This window comes from Nyctereutes procyonoides, unplaced genomic scaffold (genome assembly GCF_905146905.1).
Source record: "Nyctereutes procyonoides isolate TBG_1078 unplaced genomic scaffold, NYPRO_anot_genome, whole genome shotgun sequence".
NCBI lineage: Eukaryota > Metazoa > Chordata > Mammalia > Carnivora > Canidae > Nyctereutes > Nyctereutes procyonoides.
Genome location: NW_026575049.1, coordinates 49734527 through 49749574, shown reverse-complemented (window position 1 = coordinate 49749574; position 15048 = coordinate 49734527). Strand labels below are relative to the sequence as shown.

The 15048-nt window shown below is 36.3% G+C and overlaps 1 protein-coding gene across 3 annotated transcripts in view; it reads left to right on the top strand.

Moving 5' to 3' along the window:
* The window catches only part of PIGF (phosphatidylinositol glycan anchor biosynthesis class F), a 35825-nt gene that overhangs the window by 16960 nt on the left and 3817 nt on the right, over window positions 1–15048 (top strand). For all 3 annotated transcript variants that reach the window (XM_055328000.1, XM_055327999.1, XM_055328001.1), the window contains one exon: window positions 3158–3266. In XM_055328000.1, coding sequence (XP_055183975.1) covers window positions 3158–3266 — 109 coding nt within the window. The remainder of the gene's footprint in view (window positions 1–3157; window positions 3267–15048) is intronic.

Sequence of the window (15048 nt, the reverse complement as noted above, 5' to 3'; positions counted from 1 at the left end):
TGGAGAATAAAACAGAGGCAGTTCTTAATATCCAAAGAAAATGAAAAATTTGCAGTAAGAAAAGGAATGTGACTGGTTTGTGTGGTTCAGCTGCGATGAACATTTTCATAACCATAATGGTGTAGATACTATGCTGTTGATTGAGCGGAGAGGAGAAGATATTACCATTGAGGAGGGGATGGTGAGTCATGGAGAAATGAGTGTGTGGGGATGGGAGGCTTGGGGGAAAATCGTACTAAGTCCTCTTTTTCCGGTGTAGAAAGCAGGGAGTAACTACGTCTTGAAAAGTCTTTATGTCCTTTACGTTTTGAGCTACACAGAAGAAATGGTGAAGAGTTTACAATGTCTGCCTGGGGAGCAGAAATCAGGAGTGCAGAGGGACTCAGGGAGGGCTTGGTAGTAGATATTATCCTCTAGGTGCAATCTGGGACCTTGAAGGTGTTTATCCATATTATGATTTTGATGAATATAAAATTTCAATTTTACAAAAATAGGCTGCAGAGTTTTTCTATTTTTAAAACTAGGTCCTTGTTCCATTTTTTCCTATATTTATTATGTGGCAGATCATAAACCTCCTTGGATGCATGAAACAAAATAGAGGACAACCGCTTGCATGTTCGCACATTTTGTAACAGATGGCCTCAGTGTGCTATAAAAATGAAAAACGTGAAGCCATGGATCTTGCCCCTTAACCCAAGGAACTTGGAACTTAGATAAGCCATGTATGTAACCCTTGTTGAAACATAGCTCTGATCATATCTGCCTTGATTTAAAACCTTCAGTGGGTCCATTAGCGTGACTTTTCAGGTTTTTCTAAAATCCTAGCCCTAAATCTATGACAATGAGCTACTGCTTCACACCCACTAAGATGGCTGTGATCAATAATAACAAGTATTAGCAAGAGTGGGGAGAAATTGGAACTCTCACACATTTTGAGTGGCAGCATAAGATGGCTTAGCTGCTTTGGAGAACAGTCTGGCAGTTCCTTTAAAAGGTTAAGCATAGTTATCATATGACCTAGTGATTCCATTTCTTCGTATATCCCCCCCAAAAAAGGGAACATATGTCTACACAAAACTTGCACATGAATATTTATAGCAGCATAATGCATAGTAGCCAAAAAGTCAAAACAACTCAAATGTCCCAGGAACTGATGCATGGAAAAAAATCAGTGTGATATATCCACACAACAAAACATTATTTTTGTATGACAATAAAAAAGAAGGAAGTATGCTGCAAAATGGATGGATCTTGCAAACATTATGCTAAGTGAAAGAAGCCAGTCACAAAAGACCACATGTTGTATGATTCTATGTATATGAAATGTTCAGAAAAGGCAAACTATAGAGCTAGAAAGTAGATTAATGGCTGTCCTCAGCCCAGGGCTGGCCAGAGTGGAAATGGGCAGTGACTGCTACCGGGTAAGAGTGTCGCTTTGGGATGATGGTTGCACAACTCTAAATATACTTAAAAACATTGAATTGTGCACTTTAAGTGAGTGAATTGTATGGCTGTGAAAGGGTTATCTGAGGCAGGTTTTCACTGTACTCAATGAAGGTGTTATTTTTAAATATCCTAACTCTAACCTACTTTTCCAGCTTTAGTTCCCATTCTTCCACTCAGCCTCAACCAATTTCACTTCTGTTCTTTCTACCTGCAGTGCAGGTTTTTCTCCAGGTCGGTCGAGCCCAAATGCCACCTATCCTTTCAGTTCTGGGGGAACTTCCTCTCCCATAAAATGGAAGAAGTAAACCCCTCCCAGCAGAGACTAAACCTTACCCTCAGCCTCTTCCAGACTTTATGTCTTTGGGCACATCACTTTAATGTATTGCAACATAGAGGAGTTATGTGTTATGCAAAAACTAGCCAACATTAGCCACAGATGGTCAAAAATTAACCGTAGACGATCCTTTAAATTGCCTGAACAGTATAGTTACCTCTTTACAATCCACTCATCAGTTTTTTCCCCTCCAAGGTTGGGACAGACCTCTGTCTTGAGTGCTTAGCTGAAGGAATTGACTTGCATTTTTAGGTGTTATATAAAATAAAAGAGAATGATAACAGCTGCCCAGCAAATAACACGAATTTGGATCTATAGAGATTGGCTCCAGCCTTCTTCCACTCCTGATTTTCAATCTATTTCAAGAGCTAAAGCTTTTATCTTGTGTAGGGTGAGGGAGGAAGAGTCACAAGAGGGACAAATGACATAGGGATTGGCTTATAAACGGACTTGTCATTTGGGGCTACTTTAATTCAGTGTATATTTTGTGTGTAATGGATGGTTTCTAATGAAAGAAATCCTCTAACAAAACAGATGTCTTCAGTTATTCTCATGCTAGCTGGAAGAAACTATTTTTCATAAACTTTGTAATGACTAAACCTTGCATTTTAAACAGCCATATATTTGGAATCCTACTTACTGCATTGTGGTGGGGTTTTACTCGATTGTAACCAGACTCATGCTCCACATGGCTGAGTGGCCACACTCTGAGGGGCAGGCTAAAAGCAAGACCTACTCAGAGAATGGCAGTATTATGTCTTTTCACCTTTATACTCCAAGATGTATACTTAAGAACGGTAGGCGAAATTGCTGGATCTTTTGAAATCTTTTGTTTCTTGTTCTCTACTCATCCCCCACCAAATAAATAGTGTTGATTTGTTTAAATGAAATGTGACATAGAAAGGACCAGTTGAATAAGTGATGGTCCCTTCATGCCATGGAATACTAGTATAGCTGTTACCAAGGGGAAACAAAATAGCAAAACTGGGTATATAACATGATGCATTTGAGTTTTGATAAAGGATGTGTACATGCGTGCATATATCATTCAAAACATATTTGTGCATGCATAAAATATTTCTGGAAGGATATGTACTCTATTGCTGGGGAGAGGAACCAGAGCTGATAAAAGTGGGAGGAAGACTTGACTTTTGTTGCAAATGCTCCTTCCTGCTGTTTGACCGTGTGCACATATTACCTTTCCAACTAGAAAACATTTATATCATCTTATTAATAGTTCAGGGTAAATATAATGTCAATTTGAGATGATCATTAAATGAACAAAACATACATGTGTAACGTTAATTGGCATTACTGTTTGATTCTCTAGCAGCGAAGATCTATACCACTGGTGATTTACTTATTTGTGTTTTGCAGAGTTACATCCATTTGGGAGAACAGTCTTCAGATCACTACAATTTCTAGCTTTATAGGAACGTGGCTTGGAGCCTTTCCTATTCCACTCGATTGGGAAAGACCATGGCAGGTTGGTTTCAGCTGCTTAAAGCAACACAATAAATGTACAGTGGTGGTAAAACTGTTGAAGCTAACCAGTACGTCTGTATAAATTGTATTGTTGTTCACTTAAGTAGGAATGCCAGTTCCTCTGTCATGTAGGGATGTAGGCGATTTCTTATTGGCCCATAGGCATCCGGATCAGCCCCGTTCTGTCTCTTCCAGGCATTATGTTATCTACATGTACAGGTAAATAAATAAGCTTAGTTTGTGAATACTTATGGAAGCTTTTAAAAAACCAAGTAGAAGTTACAGAAATTTCCTGTTTTCAACTTTGATACTCATTGCCTTTGTGGTCTTTTTTTTTTTTTTTTAAGATTTATTTATTCATTCATGAGAGACACAGAGAGAGGCAGAGACACAGGCAGAGGGAGAAGCATTGCAGGGACCCTGATGTGGGACTGGATCGCTGAGCCACCCAGGTGTCCCTCCTTTGTGGTCTTAGATTCATATCTTCTTAATTTGATTTATGGCCAAGTTAAATGTTGATTTTGAAGTATTTTTTAAAAGCATGTAGCAAGGTAAGTTTTGAAATAGTACGTGATTTTGGAGGAAGCTCATGAACATCAGGTTGTTTCTGATTACAATAGGATATAGTTAATAAGCTAGATAAAGCACTATGAGGTAACTGTTCTTTTTATTCCCATTTTACGGATGAGGAAATTGATTCCTGGAGGATATATAATATTTCCAAGGTCACTGAGCTAGTAATGAATATATATTTGTCTTCATTTTTAATGGCTTCCATAGCATGCTGTTATATAGTTATCCCCAAATTTATTTAACAGATTCACTACTGTTCATTTAGGTTATTGCCAGTATTTCACTATTATGGACAGTGCTGAGGTAAACACCTTTGAATCTGTATTTTCATGTATTTTCCAATAATTTTCTCAAGATAATTTCTCCCAAGGGAATTGTAGTATTAAAAACTAAATATACTTTTTTTCAATGCAAAGAGAATGGTTTTTCTATTACAAAGCCAGTACATATTTATTTAGAAAATTAAAAAAAAAAAGAAAATTTAAGCATCATTAATAATTATAAGGAATTATAAGTAAAGATTGTCAAATACCCAACCGCCCAGAGGCAGCCCTCCTTTCACTTGTATTTTGGTGATAATTTGTGCAGTTCCTTCTTCATGTGCATAAGTATAATATATGTGTCTTTTTTTTTTTTTTAAACCACCCTGTCCACAGTCACTTTATTGTTAAATCAAAGACAGACTTTTTAGACCTTACTATCAAGGCTTCTCTGACCATTAACTCACTGGAAACACACACTTTACCTGCTTCAGACTCTTTTATTAATTTTCTGCAACAGCAGCGTCCACTGCTTTTCTTTCTACTATTCTGATTTCTCCTTCTCAGTCTCCCTGTGTGAGCTTCTTTTGGATCACCTCTTCCTGAAACAGGGCATTCCCTTGGTTTCTGACATCTTTGTTCTCTCACTTTCCCTGCATGACCTCCTCCATTGGCCACAATTACAACTAAAATATGGCTACTGAATCCTAAATCTTTATCTCCTGCTGGGATGTGACCCAGAGTCATCAATGCAGCAGGGTGTTCCTCTGGAGGCACCTTCAACTTAACGTGCTTAAAATTCAGCTGTTTCTCTGCAATGTAAGTAGCGCTATCATCTATCCATTTGCTTGAGTCAGAAACCTACGAGTCATCCTTGATATACTTCCTTCTTCTTGACAGCCTAGGTCGAACTGGTCACTGGCCCTTTTGATTCTAGTTTGTTGTTGTTGTTGTTTGTGTGTGTGTGTGTGTGTGTGTTTTAATCTCTTGGATCTGTCTTCTCCCCATTTACATTTAATTCTGTAACTTGTATAAGTGTGTCTCATCTCATTTATGTCCTCCCTACAAACTATTTACATACCAAAATACACCCCTGATCCTGTCATTTCTCCTGCTTAAAATCTGCCAGTGGCTTCTTCACTGCTTGCCTTGAATAAAGCCTGAGCCCTTTGGCATGGGTTATAAGGCCTCTATGATCTTGTTTCTGCTAGATGTGTAGTATATGTTATTCAGATCCAGCTTTTCCATTTTTTATGGGATTGAACAAGTTAACTGTAAAATGGAGGTAATAGTGGTAGTTGTGAGGACTAAATGAGATCACTTGCAAGAAATGTTAGCCATTATCTTAAATTATTTTTTTAAATTTATTTATTTATTCATGAGAGACACACAGAGGCAGAGACACAGGCAGAAGGAGAAGCAGGCTTCCTGAAGGGAGCCCGATGTGGGACTTGATCTCGGGCCCCAGGATCACACCCTGAGCCGAAGGCAGACGCTCAACCACTGAGCTACCCAGGCGTCCCCACTATCTTAAATTATAAATAACATTCTTATTTATAAGTTTTTGGAAAATAGTACTATCATTTCCTTAAGATAAATTCTTAAAGTAGAATTGCTTGATGCACATTTAAAAAAATTTTTTTTCATCATAATAAGTGTACTCTTTAATTACCATCCCCTATTTCTCTCATCCCCCCCATCCTCTCCTCTCTGGTAACCGTCAGTTTGTTCTCTATCATTAAGAGTGTGTTTCTTGGATTGTCTTTCTCCTTTTTTCCTTTGTTTTTCTTAAATTCCACATATGAGTGAAATCATAAGGTATTTGTCTTCCTCTGACTTATTTCACTTAGCATTATACTCTCTAGCTCCATCCATGCTGTTGCAAAGAGCAAGATTTCATTCTTCTTATGGCTGAATAATATTCTGTTGTATTATATACTACATCTTCCTTGCTATTCATTTATCGACGGACACTTGGGCTGCTTCCATAATTTGGCTATTGTAAATAATGCTGCTATAAACATAGGGATGTATGTATCCCTTTGAATTAGTGTTTTTGTATTTTTGGATAAATATCCAGTAGTGTGATTCCTGGATTATAGGATAATGCTGTTTTTAATTTGGGGGGAACCTTGATACTATTTTCCATTGGCTGCGCCACTTTGCATTCCCACCAACACTGCACAAGGATTCCTTCCTCTCCACATCCTTGCTGACTTCTATTGTTTCCTGTGTATTGACCTTAGCCATGATGACAGGTATGAAGATATCTCTTTGTAGTTTTGATTTGCATATCCTTGATGAAGAGTGATGTATATATGTCATTTTTAATCTTTTTTTCCCTTCAGCAGTATATTATGGAGCTCATTCCTTGTCAGTGAAAATTTACATAAAAGTAATACTCCATTATTTGGGTAAAATCATATATCAATTTCTTATCAATGAACATTTAGATTTAGTTTCACAATTATTGATTTACTATTAATTATAGTGATTATCATATGTAAATATGCATCTTTGCATATTTGTCTAGTTTTCTCTGGTATAATTCCTAGATAATAGCTGGGTTAAATCTTTGATATGGGGATCCCTGGGTGGCGCAGCGGTTTGGCGCCTGCCTTTGGCCCAGGGCGCGATCCTGGAGACCCGGGATCGAATCCCACGTCGGGCTCCCGGTGCATGGAGCCTGCTTCTCCCTCTGCCTGTGTCTCTGCCTCTCTCTCTCTCTCTCTCTCTCTGTGTGTGTGTGACTATCATAAATAAATAAAAAAAAATTTAAAAAGGAAAAAAAAATAAATCTTTGATATGTACCTCACTTTCCAAAGACTTTTTAAGGATCCAGATTCTGTGTCTTGCCCCTGAGTGCCTACTTTTAAAGTCCATTCTTTGTGCTTTCTATTAGCAGTTTTGTCTTCTAGTAGACAAGTTGTTCTTTTACATTCAGTAAGTCTGGTGGGTTTGCCCTTCCCTGTTATATTCATCTACTGTATATTACAGAAATCCCTGGAGGTTTGGGGTGTCACTGGTATCCTTCTCAAGGTTTTTATTTTTTAATTTTTTTTTAAATTTATTTATGATAGTCACAGAGAGAGAGAGGCAGAGACATAGGCAGAGGGAGAAGCAGGCTCCATGCACCGAGAGCCTGACGTGGGATTCGATCCCGGGTCTCCAGGATCGCGCCCTGGGCCAAAGGCAGGCGCTAAACCACTGCGCCACCCAGGGATCCCTCCTTCTCAAGGTTTTAGTTCTGATAAAGGTTTCTTTTGTATTTCTTTGGCCATCTCCGTGATCACTGGGAGATGGAGATTCATTTGTACTCAAGTTACCATCTTATGAAACTTAATGTCATTTAAGAGTGTCCGTGATTTCTAAATTGGAGCAGGACTTTCAGAATCATTAAATTCATTACTTTCAGATACATACAATTAAGTCTAAATACAAAGTATTGGTATATAAAGCACCGTGGGCCATTGGCTCTAATGAGTTGGTAGGGTAATGTGTGATTAACGTGTCAGTTTGTATACAGATGGAATATTTTAGAGTGTAAATGTTTGATATTTTGCACTTGTCTAAATCATAAGTTTATAAGACTGTGTAGAAGTAGGAACTGAATTATGGGGATTAGATGTAACCAAATCTGGGTTTAGGCTTGCATAGAAAATACAGGTGTTCATGATTTACAATCCATTTATCCATTTTGGATTGTTGAGGCTTTTAGCTACTGACTCGCACTTTTCTACCTCAGTGCTTGTTTACAGTGAGAGGTACGCTGGATCTAAATTGTTGGGGTCACTTTTTAAAATTAATGTGAAGTTTCCATTTGAATTATGGACTTTTCAAAATATTTTCTAGCTATCTAATTTATGTAACAAGTGTTGGTCTTCATTAGGAATGTTTGATTCAACTGGACTGTTATTACTGGTTCTTTAATTGTCTTTACTGTTGTTTTCAGAGTGTTCCTAGTTAATGACCTACTCATTCACTGTAATCTTTTAAAATTATGATACATGCTGTTGGTAGCATGATAGAACTAATGTATAATTAATCATCTTTATTCATATAATAATCACCTGCCCCTCTCTTTCAGCAGTTATTTACTGATGAACTAGGGAAAATGATGAGGCTTCACTGTTTTCTTTCACTTTTTAATTTCCACAAACAAGATGTTTTGTTTTGTTCTGTTTTTCATGAGTTAACTACCTAGTCTGTACTCGGTATGGCTCATGATACTGACAGAATCAGCCGGAGTAACAATAATCCTGGGAAAGGAATATGGCATTACCTCAAAATGGAGATTTTTCTAGAGCGAAATATCATGAGGAGAGACACTGTATTTTCTTAATATTATCTAAAATATAACGTGTATAAAGAGGACATTTTAGTTCTCTGTTCCTTGCACAGATAAATGATACGTTTGTAATAAAGCAAGCTTTTCTGGATTGGGATCCAGTCTGTTTATATTCTAGTCAGAAAAACAAGAGTATCTGGTTAAGCAAGTATTTCTTCTTTAAAAACAGACATGCAACCCACACAAACGTTTACATGTATTAGTTGAGTTTTCTCTACTCTGAACTCAAACCTGGCTTTCTATAAAGTTCCAGAGGACAAACATAAACTTATAATGATGTGAGTTCTGTATTGACCAATTTCAAGCTTATTTATATTTTTTGTGTCATTTCATCACCAAATGACTAGAAAGGCCCATTGAAAATATATAATCTCAGTGAAAATAGTTTTTTCATTTACTAATAGGAATTTTAAATAGTTTTAAGTAATGACAAGTGACAAAAGATAGTAGGCACACCTTTATAGTTGGAGGCAGCCTTTCCTTTATAGGAGGCAGCAAGAGGATTTGATTAAAGAGAATATGGTAGGGTGGCTACCCAGAACCCTTATTGGTTATTTTTGTTGTTTTTTTAAAAAAAGTATCTGCAAGACATCTCTCTTCCCTGCCTTAATGATTTGCCTTTAAATATCAGCAAGAAAATAAACATTTAAGTTGCCTATAACTCAGACAGCCTTCTTCATTCCCATAAAATGCTTATAGTTTTATAGTTACTGACAAAAATAAACATTTTGACTGTGGAAAACCTCTGTACATTATAATTACTTGCTGTAACTAAATAGCTAATCAGAAAGTATTTAAGTTCTTACTGCATACAAAGCATATATTCAATGTAAGTATAGCAGATATTTATTACACAGTACTGGAATTTAATTATTTGATAATAATTATTAAGATTCAGATTTAATGTGCTCTAAATGTTTTATAGAATAGTTATGAGCTTTTCATCTGGAAAAAAATGTCTTAATTCTTTTCCTTTATCAGAAATAGGCCAGTATTTAATGTTGATAAAAATCAACAGAAGTTTAAGAAATGTTGTTGGTTATTCTGAGCAAAGGCAATTTGCCATAAGGTTTTTATTTTTTAAATATTTTATTTATTCATGAGAGACAGAGAGAGAGGCAGAGACATAGGCAGAGGGAGAAGCGGGCTCCCTGCAGAGAGCCTGATGCGGGACTTGATCCCAGGACCCTGAGCCAAAAGACAGATGCTCAATCCCTGAGTCACCCAGGAGTCCCACCATAAGGTTTTTAAACCCACTTGTTTTATTACTAGGTAAACAGATATCATGATGATTAAGAGCTCTAACTTCAGATTACTAGGTTCAAATCCTGGCTCTGCCACTTACTAGCGAGGATTAAATAATATAATCCTTCTAAAGTACTTAGTTCAGCATCTGACGCATAGTCACTGCTTAATTAATGTTATAGGCATTTGTGACCTATAAAAGTAGTTTAATGACTGTATTTTTAGTATTACAAAAAAAATGTAAATTCCGTCATTTGGGTTCTCAAAGTGTTAGAGAGTACATTGATTATCTCCTTATGATATTTATTTACTCTGCCCAGCAGTCCTTCAGTTGGTGGAGTGAATTGTTTAATTCATCTTTTTCTTCTTTGGTATTTAGGGTATTTGGATGTCACATAATTTTCAGTTCTGTCTGACTTTTAGATGGCAATAGAAAGAAAATTAAAATGTGTACATCTTTCTGTGTATATACCAGGCATGGTGCTTGGCACTGTCACACGAATAACTTAATCCAAACAAGCATAGTGCAAGGTGGGTTTCATTCCCTTTTTTACATATAAGAAAGTCAAAGTGTGAGGAGAGGAGTACACATCTTGCTCAACATTACTGGGCTAAGAGGAAGTCTTAGGAACCAAACATGATTCTCTCCCTTCCTGGGAACTCTGAAACCTAGCTTGCCTGCCTCCCTTCCCTTCCCTTCCCTTCCCTTCCCTTCCCTTCCCTTCCCTTCCCTTCCCTTCCCTTTTCCTTTTCCTTTTCCTTTTCCTTTTCCTTTTCCTTTTCCTTTTCCTTTTCCTTTCTTTCATCATGGTTTAGATCACTTTGGGAAAGCTTGAGTAGCTATTGTATTGCATTTCTATCCACACATAAGAATTTCATATCAATGCCATGACCACTGGTGGTGTATGTATTTTAGACCATTAAATTTAATACATTTGTAGGAGAGAATTTGAAGTTAATATGCAAAGCTTTTGTGCCTAGAAAACCCACAACTGCCCTAAACTCTGGACTTGACTAATGCTATTTCCAAATGGAATTGAGACAGTTAGTCACATCTCTTCTGAGTATACTTATTGCCTGAAAAGTTAAAAAACAAAATTGAGATTTTTAAAAAACAACTTAAAATTGTTTAAAAGTACTTGTACCTATTTCCATAATAGATAATTAAGGCATCATTATATGTTAAAATCTTTGTTTTCTCTAGTTTTATCAGGTTAAAAATCTAATATTTGTGAAAAATATATATTAATTTTCTAAAGCCACAGATGCTATGGGCAATTCTTTCATAAATTGAAGCTAGAAGTTATAAGGGTTATTGGAAATACTTCTAGAACAAGGGATAAAACTATGATTATGGATTTAAGTATTGAAGAGTAGTATGTTTTTAGGTTAATTGGTTTTTCTGTTATCAAAGGTAATATACAGTGTTATAGACCAAAATAAAATATTAATTTACATGAATATGATTTATGTTTTAAGCATGGGAAAAAGCCTGTAACACTTAACTGACAGAAAATGGTTTTGTATTTAAAAAGTGGATTCATTGTAGAGTAATCGTGCTGATAATGCTCTGCTTGCAGGACTTCCATGTGAGAAAGAATAATGCTAACCAGATTAACTTATTTGTATGCTTTTGACCAAGTATTTTCACTTTCACAAAAAGTCCCAGATTACACTACATACCTCTGGATAAATAGCTCTTCCTTAATCTGGGCTCTTGTTCATAGGAGAGTGGTAGGATATACCTGGGTTGGTGCAGGTTTACAACCAGAGAAATGTATCCGGATGAATAGATTTGTCTATAAGGTAGTCCTACATCAGACAATGGATTTGCTTTAGGACATTTAGACAAGCACATCACTTACAACCAGATACAGAGGAAAATATAAATTATCATTTAAAGCCAGTAGAAGTGTCAGCAAACTTTGAAAGATGAATTCTATCTGTCACGAAACACACATTTGTGGTAAGCACAATAAACATTAAGAAGTACCTTGTGAGAAATTTAGAACTAGCTGCCTAGAGCTAGCTTCCTTTTTTTATCTGAAAAAGCCACTAATCCTAATGACTGAGTTGTTCTGTTTCTAGATTTCTTGATCTGCAGACAGATCAGTTTCCCTATATCTGTGACATCATACACCCTTCCAAAACTTGTAATTATATCGCAGCACATATTTTTAAGAATTTATTCTTAAATATCCCAAATCAGGTAATCTTAGTTTCAATTTAACTGTTTGGTTCAGAGTAAGAGCTCAATAGTTTTGATGAATGGAGTCATTCATATGAGACTATTAAAAATGACACAAATTATCTACTGAGTGGTTAGTTTAAAATCAGCTTTTGTACTGATGCTTCTTAAAGTTGGTGAAAAATGACAGCGAGGAGCAGGAATTATGCTTCTATTTCTGAGGTGAGGGTACATATGGTTGATATAATGCATTGTGTTGTGTGGCTTTTGAGGGTTTTCTTGTAAGCTTTATACTCCTCAGACATTTCATGTGAAGAATGGCATGTATTAAAGAGGATTACCAGGGCAGGGAATAGTTCTTAGAGTATAGTATAACATTGCTCACGAACTATTTAATTTGTTCTAAACCACAGCTTCTAATTATCACCTAGCAGTGTCAGTTACTTAAGAAACAATCAGTGGTCACGTAAATTTCATTTTTTCAAGCTAAAACATATAATGTACAAAGTTATACTGATGCATGGTACTCTACAGCTCTGGTGACAAATTCTAAAATAGCCCCATATTTTAAGTATCAGAGGTACTATTACCCGTTTTGAACTTGGGAAACCGAGGCTCAGATGGTAAGTGATCTGGCCAAGGCCCACACAGCCAGTAAGTGGCTGACCTGGCTCCACAGCTCAGATCATTCTCACTCCATTGACTGTGCTACTTGCCAGAAGAGTATTTTAAAAAAAACAAAAAACAAAACTCCTAAGTGAAATATAAGTATTTTTTAAAGTAGCCTAACGTTTTTATACAGCTGTCTTAAAGCTTTCATTGATTATCTGAAGCTAACCTCAGACTTCAGAAGAAATCATCTTCTAATTTCAAATACATGATCATTTTAGGAAACCTGTAGTAGCTCATAAACCACCATACTCAGTGATATACCAAACTAGCTACCTGGATCAAAAGCCAGTGGACATCATTTCAGTGACAGTACAAGATTAAAAATCTACTTGTACTTAATATATATTAATACTGTGTAGATTATAATTAAAATTTAATTTTAATTATATAAGCTGTTTACTATTAAAGCACATAACAAACAGATGCCATCTACATTATTCAAATTGATCCTTGGGACGCCTGGGTGGCTCAGTGGTTGAGCATGCACCTTTGGCTCTGGTCATAATCCCAGAGTCCTGGGATTGAGTCCCACATCGGGCTCCCCTTAGGGAGCCTGCTTCTCCCTCTGTCTGTGTCTCTGCCTCTTCTCTGTAAGAGAAATGAATGAAATCTTTATTTAAAAAAAAAAAAGAAAAGAAATTGATCTTTAAAATTCTGAACCAAAATATAGAGCATCACTGTATTACCTTGACCAACTAGAATGGCTAATAAAAATACTTGTTAGGGTTAAGTGATGAAGAATACAGGGATCCTTTTTTAATTTTTTTAAGATTTTATTTATTTATTCATAAGAGACAGAGAGAGGCAGATACAGGCAGAGGGAGAAGCAGGCTCCTCACAGGGAGCCTAATGCGGGACTCGATCCCAGACTCTGGGATCATGCCCTGAGCTGAAGGCAGACACTCAATCACTGAGCCACCTAGGCATCCTGAATAAGGGGATTCTTAACCAGGAGTCTAGATGAGGGGGTTTTTGAGCCCCTGAAATGATAGGATATATATGTATAAAATCTATGGATCACATTTGACAAGAAGGAAACATGAATTCTGCTAGATGTTGTTTTTATTTTCTATTTATATATTTTTTAGAGGGAGGGATGGGGAAGAGGGAGACAGAGAATCTTAGGCAGGCTCCACCCTCAGTGCAGAGCCCCATGCGGGGCTCAATCTCATGACCCTGAGATCATGACCTGAGCTGAAATCAGGAGTTGAATTCTTAAGTGACTGAGCCACCCAGGCATCCCTAGATGTAGTTTTTAAAACATATTTTTAAAGTATATTAAAATTTTTGAGGAGGAATTTTTTTAATAGGTTGAGCTTTAGAGATGGTGTATTTGGGGAATGATGGTGTTCTGGATTGTAATGACAACTTATATGTGCCTATTAGGAATATGAGCTAAAAGATTATTATCAATTTATAACTCACATGTACTTTGTGCCAGATACTGTTACAGGTATCATTCTAAGAACCACATAGTGCATTTTCTCATTTAATCATTAACAGCAACCCTGTGAGGTGGGTTTTATGATGATCTTCACAGATGAGAAACCGAGTTACAGAGAGGTTAGGTGACTTGCACAGGGTCACATATTTAATAAATGGCAGAGCCAAGACTCAAATAAATCTAATACAAAAATTAGTATTCTTAAATCATTATTCTGTACTACTTAGAACATGCTTTGAAAAGTCCCAGTACATAGATACATCAGTGATGCTCGATCAGAAGAGAGCAGTGGGGTCTTCAGGTGGAAATAAGCTTATATAATTTTGAAATGTCTTTCAACCAGCAACAACATTGATTTAACAGAGAAAACATACAAAGTTAAATCTGTATTGTTGAGAAATTGGTTTTTAGCTTATTAGGGTAAAATTGTTTTATTTCTGGGAAAAACACAACTTATTGCTGGTACCAGGTACCCGGACCTTATAATATCCGGCCTTTCTTAATGCTATTTTAAGAAAACACTTGACCTTTTTTTGGTTTAAGTGGTGAAAATACAAGAAGTCATTTGGTTTAGAGAAAGGATAATAGTAGTACTCTAAACAAAACACTTTGTTCACATGATGTAGCTATTCATTTTTAAATGAATGTTTTAGTGATTAAAACATTTTTAATTTATAAAAAAACTGGATAAAAAACGATGGTCATTTTGGTGGCAAACATTTGTGAATGACTTCCTTTTACATGAATGTCTTTTGAGTTTTCTATTTCCCTTAAACAAAATAAGATAATTATATATAGCCATCTCAGATGACCATAATTTGGAGAAATGTTTGTAGCATTGCAGTTGGATTGTCTGTTCAGTATATGATACCAGTATGATAAGCCTATTTGTGGCATGAAGAATGTTAAGTAGAAACAGCTCTGTGTGTAAGTACCTAGTTTTAAATGAAAAACCCCAAGATGTTAAGTATGACGATGCGAGATGAAGCTAGGATGGTTCGATAAGTCAATATGAGATCTATTGCCATTGTGTAGTTTTAAGTTTTTTTTTTT